Source organism: Triturus cristatus, chromosome 5_2, assembly GCF_964204655.1.
Source record: "Triturus cristatus chromosome 5_2, aTriCri1.1, whole genome shotgun sequence".
In the NCBI taxonomy this organism is placed as follows: Eukaryota; Metazoa; Chordata; class Amphibia; order Caudata; family Salamandridae; genus Triturus; species Triturus cristatus.
Window position 1 is genome coordinate 423,912,867 of NC_140588.1, and position 19,573 is coordinate 423,932,439.

The 19,573-nt window shown below is 44.9% G+C and overlaps 1 protein-coding gene across 3 annotated transcripts in view; it reads left to right on the plus strand.

Annotated features, from left to right (window-relative positions):
• Positions 1-19,573, plus strand: part of FYCO1 (FYVE and coiled-coil domain autophagy adaptor 1) — a 785,579-nt gene that overhangs the window by 282,447 nt on the left and 483,559 nt on the right. For all 3 annotated transcript variants that reach the window (XM_085607344.1, XM_085607346.1, XM_085607347.1), the window contains exon 9: positions 2,374-2,466. In XM_085607344.1, coding sequence (XP_085463470.1) covers positions 2,374-2,466 — 93 coding nt within the window. The remainder of the gene's footprint in view (positions 1-2,373; positions 2,467-19,573) is intronic.

Here is a 19,573-nt window from a genome sequence, read left to right on the forward strand (position 1 = left end):
TCAGCCCTCATTGTTTAAATCACCAGTTGTGATGTGATTTTTGAAAGGGCTACAACATATGTTTCCCCCTGTTCTCTTTTTCATTCTCCAATGGGGCCTTAATCAGACGAGATCCCTGAGCTTCTAAATCCTTTGTTCCAACGAACACCACGTGGGTGATCAGCTCTTTTTGGGGTTCTCTGGAGTAGAAAAGACATGGCATTGTAGAAGAGAACCATCTCTTGCTGGATCATGCTCTGCATAAAGAGCTGCTATTCACTGGCTAAAAAGCAGCCAACAGCCTCCAGAAGAACTGTGTGCCCATTCTACCAGGGTCAAAATTGCTACCATAAAGTCCCTGTCCTAGACATTTTGCATGCAGCTACTTTGACGTCACTTCATATGTTTAAGAAGCATTATTGTCTGGACGGTCAAGTTTGCCAAGTGGGTCATTTTGCCTCCTCGGTCCTACAGGACATTATAGGTTGAGTCTACTCACTGACCCAACTGAAAATAGGTACTGCTTTGGTAACTATTCAAAAGGTGAGGAATCTGCAGCTAGAAATCTCTATCAGAAGAACAAGCTACTCACCTTCGGTAATGCACTTTCTGGTAGAGACTCTATCTAGCCACAGATTCCTCTCCGGCCCTCTCATACTCCCTGTTCAGTAATTGGACTCTATCTGTTAATAAGATCCCTAGTCTAGGAATCTGCACACTGCCCACTAGTTTGCTTTTGGAGCTCTGCATCTGGAGACATGGAGTGTCTCACAAAGCAACTGATGTCAGTGCGCGGGAGTGGCACCTATATAGGTTTCGCACATTATTTCCAGAGTGTGCGGAGCAAGGCGACACCTTCCGGCATGCAGAGGTACTCCTTAAAAGCTTCTGGATCCAATCTGACATGTGAGAGCCTTCAGAAGGTGAGAAATATGTGGCTAGGTAGAGTCTTTACCAGAAAGAGCGTTACCGAAAATAAGCAACCTGTTCATTTAGGTTAGCAACAGTTCTTCAAAGATATGGTTGCTTTGGCTACTAAGAATAACTTTATTCTAGATGTAACTTCAAGTGAGTATATGTGTTAATCAGTTCCACTTGGTTGAAAGACCTATACGTTTTGACTGATGCTCACAGTAGTGGAAAGAACAGCAGTTTATGGCAACATTGCCAATTATGAGCTCAGGACTTTATTATTGATCAGTCAATGATGATCGATGTTTTAAGGTCTAGGATGAAATACTAGGTAGATTAATTATAATAGCTCTGTTAACTTCAGAGCAGGAAGGACTATTCTTACTTTCCCAAAGTACATCAGGTAATATTTTGACAAAGATTTAAGGGTGAGTACCAGCATTTGGTGAGGGCTCCCCATAAAGGTTCACAGTAAAATGTGGCATTCTGTTGTAGGGGAAGACTTGCATGTGAAGACTCCATAACGTGTAAACCATTGAGACCCTTGTTAACTTGTGTTCGGCCAAACTATTAATCTCATCCAGATCTGGCAGCCTTCCCAGTGGATTGGCTGTACTGTGCACCCAAATCCTATAATCCCTTCACTTGCAGTATCAGCACCAAAACACTTTCTGAAGCAGGTGAACCCAGAGTGTTGCTGTGGTCCCTCCTTAGTTATGCACCTTGTGTCACTCTTGTACGGTACTCCCCTGCAACATTAACCTATATTTAGGGCCTGGAAGGGCAGAGTGTACAGGAACTGGATTTGTGACACTAAAATAAAAAAATGTAGATTAAGATAACTCTTTCTGCTAGTGTGTTCCTTTGTTAGCCCTAATCTGCCATTTTCACCATAGAATTATCATTCACTTCTGCTCCTTCTAGCAGCATATCGATGTTGTGTGGAAATTTCTAGCTTCTCGCCAGCATGTATGATGCTATTTTGGGAGTAAGTAAGTACTTAAGCATAGTAAGAATATTGTGTGTTTTTGGAGAACCACATTTATCATTAATGTAAGTACTAGAAGTTATGTGTATTGAAGACTGTGTTCAAAAGTCTGATGAGGGCTAGTCTTTCATTTTCCCTTATATACCAATAATGCATCTTTTGTATTTATGTAATGGAACAACAGCTGCATTTAATTTAATGTCTGAAGTATTTTAACTTCTGACATGTTTTTGATAATATGTACATTTCAGCACTGGCGACATTTCTGCTACAATGTTATTTTTTACCACGGTTACATTCTTTTACAAACAACATCATGGCACCTTGGCAGGGCAACTACTGTAGTGGTATTTACAATATAACACTGGTTATATGACTGCCCCCCTAAGATGAGTGAGGGCCATTGCTAGCTACCTACTGGAGAAAATTAGTAATCAAACTCTGTGGTGTGATCTTCAAATCAATTGATTACATAGATCTTTTTATTGGCACAGGCTGCTGTTAGAGAGCTTCAAGGGACCATCCAGGAGCTTGAGGAACACAAGCAGAAGCGGTTGGATGCAGAGCAAGAACTGAGAGAGCTACAGGTAAGCCATTTTAGAGAAGCAGCACACTACTGAATTTAAGTAGCAGTCTTATCTCCTAATTACGTAATTCAAAACAAAAAAAATAAAGTTTTGTATTGAAAAAAGTACATTAATAAAATGCTGTTCGCATTTAAAAAACAGGCCAACATATGTTATCGTTTTATATGTAGCTTCATGAGGGCCAATCTTTTCTGTAAGTATAAATTATGTATTACAGCATTTTTAACTCCTTAGCTGCTGGACCTCCCTCCCCACTCCCCCTCTCCCTTCCCACCCATTGCTTTGTCCTTTTTGGCTATTTGGGGTAGTCGGCGCTCAGGGCTCCATAACCTTTTTTCCAAATAAGGTATCCATGCCAAATTTGTGCACTATTTTTCCAACATCCTAGGGATACTAAATGTACCCAGGATTTGCGAATGCCCTTGGAGGGGACTAAGAAAATAGGCAAAATATAGCTACATTTTGACTTTTTGGGTAAAAGTGTTTTTTTTTCTAAAAATGGCATCACAGTATGGTTTGTAGTGCTAAAAGCACGATCTTCAGAGTTTTGGGAAATATGCAGAGTCACCACAGTTTTGGCATTTTTCAAAGAGGTAGCTCATTTTTAGGTCTCGCCTTGCTATCGCGTAAGCGATCGCAAAGCGAGACTATAGGGGCTTTTAAAAGTGCTCCCAAAAAGCGGATTGCATGGCTAGCACGCTCACAATCACGCGCATCGTGCCGCCATGCAATCTGCTTTTTGGGAGCACTTCAAAGGGTCCGCTCCCCCGCCTGGAATGCGCTCCCCCGCCCCCAAGCGCGCGCGCGCCACGATCTGCCGGGCTTGTCTTGTTTTCCTCTTGAATTGAAATCATCTGGTTTCACTTCCCTGACAAATGTTCCACACTCTGGTTGCTGTTGCACCAATGTTGACTTTACACGCAAATGGGATTTTGCTTCTAAATGTAATATTATGTTTACTTTGCACCAAATGTGATTTTTGCACTTAAATTTGATTTGTGCAGCTAAAGTTTGAGTGTTTTTGCCCACCAGTGAATCCTGGCAATTATCACGAGTGTGAAAAGTACATCTCCCTCAGAGACACAGAGGCGCCTGGGCACATCAGGGTTCACAGTCGGACGTTTTCCGTACTCAGCTTCCGGGGCCAGCAGCACACTCGATCCCAGAGCTGATGGCACATTAAACTGTGTGTTAACGTTTCAGTAACACATAGCCGGCATCCGTGCGCGAACCTCACAATTATTCCATAACAAATAGGGCAGCGTCACTGTATGGATCCTCGAACTGGCTGCTGGGTGTCCTCGGCGCACATGTTTCTTTTACTTAATCCTCCTAATGTTTGTACACTGTGTCCGTGTCTTTCAGGGCGATCTTTTGGCTGATTTTGTGGATTGTGACACTCTGGGAGACACCCGTGCAGGCTTTTTGATATGCAATAATTTACCCCATTCATAAATGGCATCTCCCTGGTTCATTCACGTGACCTCTCTCGTTATGTCTCATTGTCCTCTTGTATGTTGCTAGCCCTTGACTCCATTAAGAGTAGGTGGTTAGAAAACTCGTGTTAACTTACTTCTAAATAAATACACCCTTAAACCACAGGGGTTGACACTTCTAAGTGCTATAAATAACAGATGTTCTCATCACCGTTGGAACTGGCTTTAGTTTATTGTTCGTTTAAGACAGAAAGGCCGAATTGTCCTTGACGTGCACATCCCACCAAATGTCAATTATCAACACTAGCTGGGCATTAGGAGAGATAATGTGGCACTGGGCTGAGAATGTGAAAGTGGACCATGTAACTAGCTACTGGCAGGCAAAAGGCAAGATATGGTGTGTCAGTTCAAATTAAGAGTTTTCAATAAAAAATCATGAAAGCCACATCCAGGCCAGTTGTTATATGACCACTAATTAAATAATTATTATAGTAATTCTATGTTCATTTATCTTACTTAGATAACTTGAAAAACTGTCCTGGATTCAGGCCTTGTTTTCTCCTGTCCCCTTCGCTGCCCCCGTGATTCGGTGCCTTTTTCTCCTTCTGTCCCCTTCGCTGCCCCGTGACACACCACACACACAACCACAACCACACACAATCACACAAAAGCAACCACAAGCACACACACAAGCACACAACCACAACCACTACCACAACCACACATACAAAACCACACACACAACCACACATACACAACCACACACACAACCACACATACACAACCACACACACAACCACACCGTCAGTGCACACTTTCACCAGGCACAGACACCACCAGCCGTCAGTGCACGCTTCCACCAGGCACACACCACCAGACGTCAGTGCACGCTTTCACCAGGCACACACACACTACCAGTGCACAATTTCTACAGGCACAAACACCACCAGCCATCAGTGCACAATTTCTACAGGCACAACCCCCACCAGCCATCAGTGCACGCTTCCACCAGGCACACACCACCGGACGTCAGTGCACGCTTTCACCAGGCACACACACACCACCAGCCATCAGTGCACGCTTTCACCAGGCACACACACACCAACAGCCGTCAGTCAGTGCACGCTTTCGCCAGGCACACACCACCAGCCGTCAGTGCACGCTTCCACCAGGCACACACACCACCAGCCGGCAGTGCACACTTCCACCAGGCACACACACCACCAGCCGGCAGTGCACACTTCCACTAGGCACACACACCACCAGCCATCAGTGCACAATTTCTACCGGCACACACACCACCAGCCATCAGTGCACACATCAATTGTTAACGCATCCACAATTAACTATTGTAGCAATCGCAGTAAGGCGCACTTTACTTTTAAACATATTCATCTAAAGCGCAGCATGCCACCATTGCTACAAAAAAAAATACACATTTTTTTGCCCTACAATTTATAGACTTTTGTTGCAATTGGTGTTGCAATATTTAGCAATGCCAATAGCTCAAACTTAATTAATGCGAGACCTATTGCATTGCAAATGCTTGTTCCTATTTTGGTGCTCTCAACCTACTTTCAGTCTGTGGTGAAAACCAGTGTGAAGCTCATAGGTGATCCAGAAAAGCTATAGATTTCTGGAAAGTAGACAGAATCCTGAATTCAGCAAGGGGCCATTTGTGTACATCCCTCAAAGTTTTCCTAAGGAAACTAATTATTGAAATAAAGAAATACAAAAAATGAATAGGAAATAGGAGCCATTTCTGACAACGTTTTTATCTGTAACTTTTTGTCACAATGGCCAATTAACAAAAGCAATCAAACATTACCCCTCTAGGCCCTTGTGGTTGCGTGGATATATAGGGTTTGTAGGTTTTCCGAGAACCCAAGATACCCAGAGCCAACAACTGAGCTGCACCATACAATGGTTTTTCATTGTGTTACGAGTACAGAGTAATTTCTATGGTGAAATATGTAGAGTGAAAAATGGGTATCAAGGAAACCTATGTATTTCCGAAGTGAGCACAAGATATGGTGTCTAAGGCAGTGGTTATTTGTACATCCCTGAATTTGTGGGTATCCTTACTAGCATATGATTTAGAGAGTATTTAGTATTTTTCAAAATGTCTTCTTTCTAACTCACTGGCTTATATTTGGAAGGCGCAAATGCAGCAAAATCCAATCGGTAATAACAAATATCCTACTATACTATGCTCCCACCTGTCTTCCAATAAAAATGGTACCTCATTTGTGTGGGTAGGCCTAGTTCCCATGATTAAACGTCCCAAAACACAACATGGACACATCACATTTTTCGACTCAAAACTCACCCGTTTTTTGCAAAGTGAGTAGTTGTGGATTTTGGGCGCTAGGTCAGCTGGCACCTAGGAAAACCAAGCAAACCTGTACATTTTTGAAAACCAGACACCTTGGGGAATCCAGGATGGGGTGCCTTGTATGTCTCTCAACAGGTTGTTTTACCCAGAATCCCTTAGAAAGCTCAAACTTTGACTAAAACAAATGTGTTCCTCTCATTTCTGTAATGGAATGTTCTGGAATCTGTGGGGAGTCACAAACTTACTTCCACCCAGCATTCCCTTAAGTCTCCTGAAAATAATGGTACCTCACTTGTGTGGGTAGGCCTTGTGTCCGCAACAGGAAACAACCCTAAATACAGCATGGATGCATCACATTTTTCCACTCAAAACTAACCTGTTTTTTTGCAAAGTGGATAGCTGTGGATTTTGGACCCTAGCTCAGTCAGCACCTAGGGAAACCCAACAAACATGTACATTTTTTTAAACTAGACACCTAGAAAAATCCAGGATAAGGGTGACTTGTGTGGCTTTCATCAGGTTGTTATACCCAGAATCCCTTGCAAACTTCAAACTTCGACTAAGAAAACACATTCTCCTCGCATTTCTGTGATGCAAAGTTCTGGAATCTGCAGGGAGCCACAACCTTCCTTCCACCTAGCCTTCTCCTAAGTCTTCTGAAAAAAATGGGATCTCACTTGTGTGGATAGGCCTAGTGCCCGCCACAGACAACTGCCCAAAATGCAACATGGATACATTACATTTTTCCATTCATACCTGACCTGTTTTTTGCAAAGTGGGTAGCTGTGGATTTTGAGACCTAGCTCAGCCAGCACTTAGGTAAACCTAGCAAGGTTGAACAGTTTTTAAAACTAGAGAACTAGGGGAGTCCAGAGTGGTGTGCCTTGTGTGGAGTCCACTAGTTTTTTTACCCACAATGCCATGCAAACCTCAAACTCTTCCCAAAATCACACATTTTCCTTACATTTCTGTGATGGAAACTTCTGGAATCAGCAGAAATCCACAAAATTCCTACCACTCAGCATTACCCCACTGTTGCCAATATAAACAGTGCCCCACTTGTTTGTCTGGACCTTGTGCCCGCGACCTGCACGGATCAAATAAGGGTTTGGGATGGAAAAGTCCTCTGCATGGTAAAAACTTGTACCCCTGCCCTGAGTGCCAAACTGTATTGTTGTCTGGAACCCTAATGCTGATTTATTTTGTCATTGGCAGACACGGTTCATGCGTGTGCATCATGACATAGGCCTGTGATATGGATTGCGGTCTTGTTGGACCAGGAGCGGCGCCCAAAGCGCTATCCTCATAGTGGTGGAAGGCTACTGCCTTCACCAGGAGATAAACAACACAAGCATGGTGGTGGCAGCATACCGTGTGATGATCAGTAGTAGTGAGCAGGTCTTTTTTACCCTGTGTCATTGGAGTGAGGCCTACAGGCTCACTCCAATGTTTAGAAGTTCTGCTGCTGTGTATTTAACTCACCCATACCCTACATCCGTTTTTATGTGGAAGTGCTTACGTAGTGAAAACATGTGCTGAGTGCATGTAAGTGCGCAAGATATACACTACACAGAGAGTGCAGTGTGGAGCAGTGTACACATGGTGAATGTGTATGTGCTGGCAGGGGTGCTTAAAGTGACACGCTCTGGTGCAGTACAGAGAGACCATAGTATTGTGCAGACTGAGTGCGTATGCTGCATGTGGAAATGCTGGTGATAGCATGGTGCACGTGCACAACAATACTAGACAGTGAAGTGTGCTGTGAATTTATGCTGAGTGCAGAAGTGCATTCATTGGTACATTACAAGGAGGTCCTTGGGTTCCATTTTGGGAAGTCTGGGCCTGTGTGGTGGAAACATGAAGAGTAAAGAAATCTCCTTCAGACAGAGTTGTATATTGCTGTAATCCTGTAAGCTGGGTTGTACAAGCACTGGGTGAGGGGGAGCTAGACTCTCCATGTGCATTTCAAAGGGCTCTTTGAATCAGTGAGCGATCACAAGGAAAGGGCCTAGATACATCTCAGGAAGAGGGAGATGGGGCTGATGAGAGAATCATGAAGGGCAGGACTGATGGCCCAGGATTAACCTTTGATGCACAGATCACTGTGGCTGACATCCAGGTGTGAACTCTGGTCAATCCCAATAATCTTGTTGTGAGTTAATAAGCTTCAGAGTCCTGCTTGCTGTGACAAATATATTTCAGAAGGAAGGGGAGAGATGTCCATATCAAAGAAGTAGAACACCTCAACATAAAACCTCAAAGGTCTAGACCCTAAATCACATTTTGCATCTGGAAAAGAACTATAAGTAGGGGAATCTGAGATCTCATTCTTTGTCATCTGCCGAGCAGCCAGCTGCGTTGCATGAGATGGGGAAGCTCTTCAAGACATCTGCCTGTGACCAGGACTAAGGGCCTACCCTGCTAGTTTTCCTGCAGAGTGAGGGGATATCACCCAGGGAAACCAAGATCATCTGCCCTGGAATCTGGAGCACCAGTACCTGCCTCCTAGCCAAGACTGGTGTGCCCTGTGAGGGAGAGGAGCATGTTGGAGGGAGCGTGACCCAGAGAGGAGCCCAGACATGTGGGGCTCCTGAGCGTGATGTGAGGAGCTGTGCTGCACTGATTGGGCTGTTTCCCTTGTGCCACATTGTGAAGATTGGTGGCCCCGTATGCCAGGAGGGGCCAGTGTGCATCAAGGACAGTGCCACATCGATCACACCGTTGCCCTTGTGCCGCATTGTCAAGATTGGCGACCCCGTATGCCAGGAGGGGACACTGTGCACCAAGGACAGTGCCACATTAATTGGGCCGTTGCACATGTGCTGCGTTGTAAAGATTGGTGACCTCGTATGCCAGGAGGAGCCGCTGTGCACGAAGGACATTGCTGCATCAATCGGGCCGTTGCTAGTGTGCAGTGTTGTGGAAGTTGGCGACCCCGTCGCCGAGTGCTGAGAAAATGTGTTGCATTGATCGGGCCGTCGCCCATGTGTGGGATGTTGCCGCGACCCTGTATGCCAGGATGGGTTGCAGAATAGGCAACCTGAAGCCAGCTTGACATGACAGTGAGTTTCGTTGGAGTGACCCCGTATGCCAGGAGAGGCTACTTGAACAGCTGAGGCCAGAGGTCTGGGTTGTTGCTTGTGATCCCAATTTGCTGCTACAACCAAGAAGAGGGAGGCTTTGTGTCTGAGGAGGCCCGAGGACAAAGGGGATGGTGTGGGAGTCATGCCAGAGCAAGGAGACTGCCCCCATGCCTGGGCAAGGAAGAGGAAGACTTACTGCGTGAGGCTGGAGCCTGAGCAACTCTGATCATCAGGGCGCTGGTAAGCGCCTGCCAGGAGCTGCACATCTGAACGTGTGCAGCCAGACTTTGCCGGGCCAGGACCACACTGTACCGCGGCCAGGGTTTGTACCGCCAGAGCAGGTAAGCTGAGAATTGGGCCTACCAGACCCGAGGGGATATACCACGTTTGGTTTTTGCAACCCTACTTGACTCTACACAGTATTGACTGAGTCCAAGAGGGGGAAACCCCGTAAACAGGACATAGTAGTTTCCGTTCCCTAAATGTTTCAGAATGTGAATGGGGAATAACAATGCACCTTGTGCATGGGAACGTAGTCACTCGGGGGGGTAGTCTGACTACTACTATGGTGCCTACCTCATGGGGGACTGTGCTTTTGCATATTGAATGTAGGGAGAGGACGTGGTCTTATGGCTAAAGCATTTGAACTTGAAGCTGGGGACCCGGGTTCAAGTCTCGGTAGGGACCCTCAACATCATGTGACTCTGGACCAATCTCTTAATCTCCCCATGCCTAACAAAATGAATGTGTCCGTCTGTAACGCAACTGATGCTCATGTGAAGCGCTCTCATACTTTTGGGTCAAGTTTTCGCTATATAAAACTCCAGAAAATAAATGAATATTGTTTACCTTTGCATGTGTAGAATTAGAAATAAAATACTGCTTTTATACAAAATAAGTATTTGACTGGACATTGATTTATTGTGTGCGCTGCACGCACTTTGAGTTATGATTCGTGTTCACTGATCTGTATCTACTCTTCTCTCTGAAGGAGCCTTGACTGCTCACGCTATGTTGCCAATTGAGAGTCAGTTTCAGAAGGAGGCTCTTGACCCAATTGAGCAGGATCCACAGTAGGGTGGGCCCCGTGGCATCAGGAGTAAATGGGACCCCCTGCTTGCCTGTGTCCCTCTGAAGGGGGTTCTGACACAAAGTCAATGGGAGCCCTAGCGTTCTGACTCCTATTGACCTCAGTTGAATCAGTTCCTGACACAACAACTTTGCAGGCACATTATGGAGCTGTCACATACTCCACAAATGCTCCTGTCCCTTTAAGGTTTTCTGAAGAGGTGGCCAATGATAAAGATACTTAGTCTTCTAGAGCTATATACTCTTTCTTTCTCACAAAGTCACAGAAATGCACAATGGCCGACTATTGGATTTCCAAAAGTTACCAAAACAGCTCTTTTTCTGCAGAGAATTTCCATGCAACAAATCAGTGCATTCTGGAATTACAAATTCTGGTTCATTTGAATTAAGCAAGTCAGACTAAAATTAATGTCAGCTGTTCCCGCGTGTTCCATTAGAACGTGGCATATTACAACACAGTAATCACAATATAATTACCTTTAAATGCATTGTTTTACATCATGATACTTTTACATCACACTTTAGTTGGTAATTAATGTTTTAGATACCTATAAGGGTGCATTTGTTATGTTAATTCCCATAGGAACGCGTTTTCTAACCTACAGCTTGGAACACTGGACTGAATTACACCAAATTTGGCAGAAAGGTAGATGTTGTTACACGGATTGTGCTTTTTGTTTGGTGCAAATCCGTTCAGTAGCTTTTGAGAAATTTAAGTTGAAAATTATAGTGATATCTCTGGCCGCTGATATTTCGCGACAATTTTGCGAGTAATCGCAAATGCACACGCCAACGGGAACGCTCTGATTGGCTGGACGCTACCTGAAAAGAAAGTTGAGGCCACCAATTTATCGATCTGGAATGGTTCCCGGGTCTGAAATTTCTGTGAAAGCTATCATCAGTGGTCAGGGTGGAGGTACTCTGATCCCATGTTTGAGATATGGGGGTGTTAGTGACACAAGTTATGTGCCCAAAATAGTATTTTTTATTCCAGCTCGATATTCGCAATGACGCAGCAACTGCCAGCTCAGCCCCCCTGTGTACCATCGTGGGAACCTCATGACGTCTTCGCGAATATTGGTGGAAATGTAAAAAATATTTATATATTTGTACACACTTGCCGCTCACTGTCACAGACTCACATATGCACTCACAAACTCACTCAGACACTTATACACCCATTCACATACCCAATTATACATCCAGTCACAGACCCACTCAGAGACTTATGCACCCACTTACAGACCCACTCACGTAAGTACTCACAGATCCACTGAGACACTCACACACCCTCTGACAGACCCAGTGATATGCTCATACACCCACTCATAGATTCACTCAGACACTCACACACCCACTCACAGACCCACTCAGAGGCTTATGCACCCAGTCACTCATACACTCAGAGATTCACACACCCAATCATAGTCCCACTCAGAGACCCATGCACCCACTCAGGGAACCACTCAGACTCTCACGCTCCAAGTCATAGACCTACTGAGAGACTCATTCACTCCCTCACAGACCCACTCAGACACTCTTGCACCCATTCACTCACAATCTTAGACACTCATGTATCGACTCACAGATCCAGTCAGACAGTCATATACTTACTTAATAATGCGCAAAGGCAAGCATGCACCAACTAGCAGATCGACTGAGAGACTCATCCAACCAATCACAGACCCATTCAGACACTGATGCACCCAGTCATAGATGCACTATGACAGACACGCAGGTCGTTACAGAACCATTGATAGACTGATGTTCCATCTCACAGATCCAATAAAATACTTATACAGTGAGTGAGAGACTTACTGATAGAGTGATGAATGCAGTCACAGGTTTCACTGAAAGAGTTATACACTGTGTTGTAGAGATATAAAGGAAGTTAGACATGCTACTATAGTGTTTTAGACAGTAATGTGTTTAGTGTGTTGGTTATAATCTATTTTGCAGTTATAAGTTTTGTATGTGGTGGTGGCTATTGAATGTCTGCTTTTGTTTTGTCATTTTGTGATGTATTTGTGGTGATCGCGGCTATTGATTTCATCACGGTGCCCGGCATCATCGCAAAATCGGAAAATCGGTTTTAAAGATAGTTTTTGTACAAGCTCCCTAGAAATATATGATTTTAAACAGTGCACTAATAAACCCCTAGTGTCTAAAATATTGTAAAATGTGTGCATATATGTGTTTCACACTTTATAAACAAGGCGTGATCGTTGTGCTACCGACGTCATCGCGACTTTAAGAGTAATCATGAAAACGGAAAATCGGTTTAAAAGATTTTTATACAAACTCCCTATAAAAATATGACTTTAAATAGTGCAGTAATAAACCCCTTGTGTCTAAAATACTGTAAAATGTGTACATATATGTGTTTTACACCTCTTAAAAAAGGCGCTATCATTGCAGTTACCGATGTCATTGCGACTATCAAGGTCATTGCGAAAACGGAAAGTAGGGTTCAAACACAGTTTTTTTCAAAACTTACTAAAAAAATATGTGTACAAGCTTGTTTTTTTAGCAGTGATGTAGTTAGTAACGTGAGTATTGTCATACTTAGAATTTATTTTTAAAGTTAACATTTTTTAATGTGGTGGTGGTCGTTGAATGTCTGCTTTTGTTTTGTGGTTTCACCGCATAATCGCAATCGATCACGATGGCATCGCAAATTTAAAAATAATCAAGTTTTTTTTGTTTACCAAGAAAATCATCAACATTTTGGGCTCTTGGGTGGCTCTGACAAGAGCCTTTGTGTTGAGGGTGTGTATAAGACTGTTACATATAAGACTCTATCTAGAGTTTCAGATTGCATAGAGAAACACCCTGTTCCCTTCATCTGTAAACTGAACTCCAATCCTGAATGTTACATGGACTTTGGAGTTAGGAAATAGTATAAACCAAAACCTTATAAATTTTCACTTGTACAAAACCAGTGAAATTCATCAGGTACAGTTATCTGAGCTAACTATAACTTACGCCCCCGCAATGCACGGCTTATGATCTCCCATATTACATCACTCATGACATCACTGTTAAAATCTCAAATGACATCACTGATGACACAATCCAGTGAGTTTAAGTATTTTGTAAGAATTTGATTGTTAAACATATATACCAAGGAACTACAAAACTTAACCCTTTCGCTGCTCGGCCTTCACCCCGTGCTAAGCCTTTTTTTGGCTATTTGGGGTAGTTTGTGCTTAGGCCCCTGTAATCTTTTGTCCACATAAGGTATCCATGCCAAATTTGCGTCCTTTTCTTCAAACATCATGGGGATTTTGAAGGTACCCGGGGTTTGTGGATTCCCCTAGAGGGGACCCAAGAATTAGCCAAAATACAGCTACATTTTATTTTTTGGGGAACAAATGGGGAAAAAGTGCTGCAGAAGAATGCATCTGTTTTTTTCCCTGCAAATGGTATCAACAAAGAGTTTGTAGTGCTGAAATCACCATCTCCCCAGCTTTCAGGGACAGGCAGACTTTTGTCAGAAAATCTTTCTATTCAGTTTTGGCATTTTACTGTAACATTTTTGCTACTTTTTGTGCTTTCAACCTCCTTGCAGTTAGTGGTAGATATGGGTGTGAAAGCAATAAAGCTATACATTTCTGAACAGTAGACAAAATTCTGAATTCAGCAAGGGGTCATTTGTGTAGATCCTCCAAGGTTTTTTTTATTGAGACAAACAGTTGAAAATATGGAATATTGAAAATGAGTTGAAAAAACAGCCCTTTGTGCCAACATTTTCACCTGTAACTTCTTCTAAGTATGACAGATTTTTTAAAGCAATATACCGTTACATCTGCTGGACTCTTTTAGTTGTGGGGTTATATAGGACTTGTAGGTTCACCAAGAACACGAGGAACCCAGAGCCAATAACTGAGTTGCATCTTGCAATGGTTTTTCATTGTGTACGGGGTATATAGCAATTCATTTGGTAAAATATAAAGAGTGAAAAATAGGTATCAAGAACACCTATGTATTTCCAAAATGGGAACAAAATATAGAGTATAGTAGTTATTTGCACATATCCGAAATTGTGGGTACCCATACTATCATGTGAATTATAGGACATTTTTCAAAGTGACTTCTTTTTACACATTGCCTTACATTTGGAAGGCAGAAATGCATAGAAAGTCAATAGGTAATAACAGTTGCTCTACAAATCTGTATTCTCCTAAGGCTCCCGATACAAATGGTACCTCACTTGTATGGGTAGGCCTAGTGCCTGCGACAGGAAATGGCCTAAAACTCAACATGGACATATCAGATTTCTCTAGTGAAAACTGACTCTTTTTCGCAATGTGCCTAGCTGTGGATTTTGGACCCTAGCTCAGCTAGCACCTGGGGAAAACAAGCAAACCTATACAGTTTTGAAAACTAGACACCCAGGGAAATCCAGAATGGGGTGACTTGTGTGGCTCTCCCAGATTCTGTTACCCAGAATCTCTTGCAAACCTCAAACTTTGTAAAATAAAACACATTTTCCTCACATTTCTGTCATGGAAAGTACTGTAATCTGTGTGGATCCATAAACTTCCCACCACCCACCCCGCTTCCCCAAAGTCTCCCGATAAAAATGGCACCTCACTGGTGTGGGTAGGCCTAGTGCCTGCGACAGGAAATGGGCCAAAATGCAACGTGGACACACCACATTTTTACCGTGAAAACTGACTCTTTTTTGCAAAGTGTCTAGCTGTGGTTTTTGATGGGTGACTCAGGATGTCTGAGTGCCAATTGTGGCTTCATTGTACTTGTAGTTGCTGAATCCAAGGTTCTTTTCAATGCCATTGTGACTCTGCAGTAAGATCATTTAAAGGCTTACAGGGTTTCCCATGGGCGTGGATCCTACATGCTCAGTTTTCCTAAATGCATGCCAAGAGTTTTCTAGAGGAATCAGATATGAGCCACTCATTCAGTCTATCGACTATGTTGGCCACTTGGTGGGGGCAGGGGGTGAGGTTTAACCGGTGGTAATTTTAATTCCATTCTGTAGCATCAGATGTTAAGTCTCTGGGTATTTCATGAAGAACAGAAGAGTTGGTCTAGGTTTTCACCCCTATCTCGTCTGTGCTTTGAGTCTCAGGAAGGTACATTGGTGCATTTTCAACCTTTTCTTTTGATATCTGCATACTGAGTGTGAATAAACAATGGAGAAGCTTTCTGGGGCTCCTCCGAGAAGGTCGACTGTCAATCACCAAGTTGCTCTGATTGGGATCAGCGTGCTGGTCAAGCATCATAAACGGGAGGGAGGTTGCACAGGTTGGGCAAATAGGTATGGTGTGAGCACAGTGAGAGGAAGTAGATGGCGTTTGGTAAGTGGCTTTGATGTCCCTGAGTGTCATCTGGTTTGTAAGCACTAGTGGAGAGTAAGATGTTGTAGGAGAGTGGAATCTGACTAATGGTTGCCCCCAACTTTTTGCCTGGTATTTAAGTGGTTTTTGACTAGTCTGGCTGGGATCCTGCTATCCAGGACCCCAGCCTATCTGCTTTCTCCCTAAAACTGTTGTGAGTACTCTAGGTACAAACATAATTGGATGCTGGGCATGCCCTGCCAGTCCCTTGTAGATGGTACCCTAGGTACCCAGGGCATGGGTCCCCCAGTAGGCCTACCAGGGCTGCAGCACTTATTGTGCCACCCTGGGACAGCCACCCAAACTGACACCACCAGGCCACTACTGTAGTCTGGGTAAGGTGGTGCTAGCACCCCTTACAGGGATGTAGGTACCCTATGTCCCATACCATTACAACACATATACTCTCATAGGTCACCCCTATGGCAGGCCCTGGTAATCCTACAGGGCTGGGTGCTGAGGTATGTGTGAGGGGGGACCCCTACGTGAGTAGGACCTCCCTGCAACCTTCGTAAAACCGTTACTGGGTTGTTTGTAGTGTAGCCATACCATATACTCTAAACCGCATTATAAGTGAATCGCGTCATCGCGATAACTTGAGAATGGCTACACAGAACCATATCGTGTTTGGTGTCAAACATGAAGGAATCATACCCCCAGTCCAGCCATGGGCATGGGGGCACGATTCCCCCTGGCTAGGAGGGTGATATGGGAAAAGCGGTAGATTTTAGACACCAATTTAAAAGTGCACATGTACCACAAAATGGCTACTGTCCGCCACCTACACGACTCTGGCTGGCTGTTGCTGGGGAAAACCCCAGCCTCGCCAGCTGGACAATAGGGCTCCTGTGGCAGGGAGGTGCCAGCACCTCCCCAGACAGGATAATGTGGATTGGAACAGGGTGGGTGCACCAAATGTCCTTTCAGAGTTGCACGTAGGCAGCTGCAGAGCCCCAATTCTGCATACACCGCCTGGAACCGGTTCAGGGGCATCCTGCCCCTCGCCCAGGCGGGAAACACATAAAGGGGAGTGGGTGTAGCCACCCTTTCCCGCCTCTACTCTGATTGGTAGGCTCTATTTTGGACCATCCCCTAATCTTGGGGATATATGGGAATAACTTTGCCCTAGAGCCTTAGATTCGTGCAGAACTTCACAGAACTGACCTTCGACGAGCTGCTGCCCAGCTGACTGAAGAAATCTCCCTTGGGATAAAGGAGTTATCCCCCTGCTTGGCAGGCACCTAAAAGACTACAAGATACCCGGTTGGAACTTCGTGGCTCTCCCGACCTTCGACGCCGTCCAGCAACCTCGAGGTGGGTCTCCAGTGCATCCCAGCGTCCTGTGAGTGTGCCCAGCAAGTCTGAGCACCCGGGACCACGTGGGTGTCGAGATCCCCGCATACCCCGAGACACCGGCCACCTCTTGTCCAGCACACGACCCCGACCAGTGGGGAAGTTGTGCTTTGGCCCATTTCTGAGCCAACCATCCAGCAGCAATTGTGCCAACTCTCAGCTCCCAGCTCCCTGGCCCGCTCCGGTGGCCCGTGGGAGCCCTTTTACGCACTCCATTTTGCTGCCTTCCGCGGTCTCTTGTCTCTCGACTTGTGGGCCCTGACGGAGGACAATCTTCCTTTCCAAGAGTTCCCCTGGTTGCTCCAGGCCTGCTCTACGCTCCCTGCAAAGGAGAGCACCCTCAGACCTCGTGGGTCTGCACCAGCAGCTGCTTTGTTCATCTTGCGTGGGTTGCGGTTGCCAATGCTTAGTGGATCCAATCGGGACACTAACACCGCAGCGACCCTCAGCCGACGTGGGACAGTCGCCCTCCAGAAGCTGGCCTTCCTTGAAGCCTCCCGGAGCCCGTGACTGCAGAGCCCAGCTGTACCTCCTACACCTGAAGCACCCGACTTCCACGAGCTCCTTGCTGTGAGCTCCCTGGTCACTTGCTGTGACCCAGACTCTGTCCCCTCTGCTTTCAGGTTCATCTTTATCTTCTCTTCAACTCTAATCTTCACGACTTCAATGACACTCTCAGCTAGCAGCAGTTTGGACTACTTTTCCATAGAAAATCAGCCCGCGACCCGACACCAGAATCGACCTATGCACCCGGCTTCCCTGGGGCAGGTAACAGTGGTACTTCGGTACTCCAGTGGTGGTGGGCTCTCCAAAGCCTTAAGTCTCAAGCCTTAACTTTGTACTGTTGCTAGAAGTGTCCTTAAGCTTTAAATATTCAACCGCGACATTCTCCATAGGCTAACATAGCGATCCCGATAGCAGCTCTTTGCACTGCACGCGTCTCCCGTGGGTCCCCTTCCTCTTAACTGTGGGTGGATTCTGAAGGGGCAAGCGATCCTGAATGCCCTAGGCATTGCCTGTAGAATTGTCGTGGTTCTTATACCACTATTTTAGTATATGGTTTGGTCCCCCCCTGGGGCCCATTGATTTCTGTGCTATTTATTGTGTTTAGAAATGCTTGTTTGAATTGTAACTTTGCCACTAGCCACATAAAGTGACTGTGGGATTCTGTCTAGAATAAATACATATATTTTATATATATACCTGTGTGGGCTACTCTTTCATTTGGTTATTCAAGAGGTTATTATGGTAAAACAATAAGCTTAACACTCCTTCAAGACTTAGCCTGAAGGCTGCTCTCCACAGCTACCACTAGGATAGCTTTCTTTAAAGGTTGTCTTAAACCTATCATCAATAGGAGTCGAATTGGACTGGTGCAAGGTGTTCCTATAACTAGGAACAGCATATGCCAGGCCAACTTCTCACATTGGTGTGCAGCGGTTGGATTCAAGCTTGCCATTGTTTTACCAGATAACAAATTGAATTTCTAAAGTGAAAGCCACTTGGTACCAAAGGTACATATAAATTCAAGCTAGAATACAATAAGTTCTACTGAACTTAGAGATGTGTGTAGAGGGTTTAGCACACCTTGACTACAACTCAAGAGAGGGTTCAGTAGGCCACACTTAGTGTAGGTAGATACATCACTACACTAAACATGTCTTCAGGTGCAGGTGCCACTAAGGCTATAGAAGGACCCCAGAGGGTCCCAGTAGATAAGTATGATCATTTCTCCTTTGCAGAGCACAGGGAAATGTGCACCCTTAGAAAACTGAAGACAAACAAAGGTGCCAACACACAACGTCTCAGGGAAATCCTGCTCATAGCAGACTTTATGGAGTCCATAGGGTCCAGAGGAACAGACAGAGTGGGTGGGCATCCTTCAGAAGAGGACACTCCCAGAGTGGACTCTGATGAGGAACAGGAAGAGGATGAAAGTCCTGACCTGGAAGAAACAAACCACTCACAACATGGAGGTGATGGCTCAAGAGGCACTCCCTCCACCCTTAAAAGGAGAGTGGTGGATCCAAGAAGGAACAGATCCCCCTCAGTGGGATCCAACCATTCTAGGAGATCCAAAGGGTCCTCTGCCTCTTCTCAGAGAAGAGAATCCTCTCATGAGAGGAAATGCAGACTGATCAAATTTGAGCAGGCTAAGCTTGAGCTTAAAAGAGAACAGTTCGCATTGGACAGGGAAGCCCTGGAGCTTCAGAAAGCTTCAAGAAAGTGGGGTCTAGAGATCCCTGGTGGCAGTGATGAAACCCCTAGAGTTAGAGAGAAAGTCCCTGACAATAAGAACCTCCACAAGATTGTGCCCCCCTATCAGAATGGGGATGATATCCACAAATGGATATCTGCTCTTGAAAGGGCCTGTAGAGTACAGAGGGTCCCTGTAGAGCAGTGGGCAGCAATCCTGTGGCTCTCCTTTTCAGATAAAGGTAGAGACAAGCT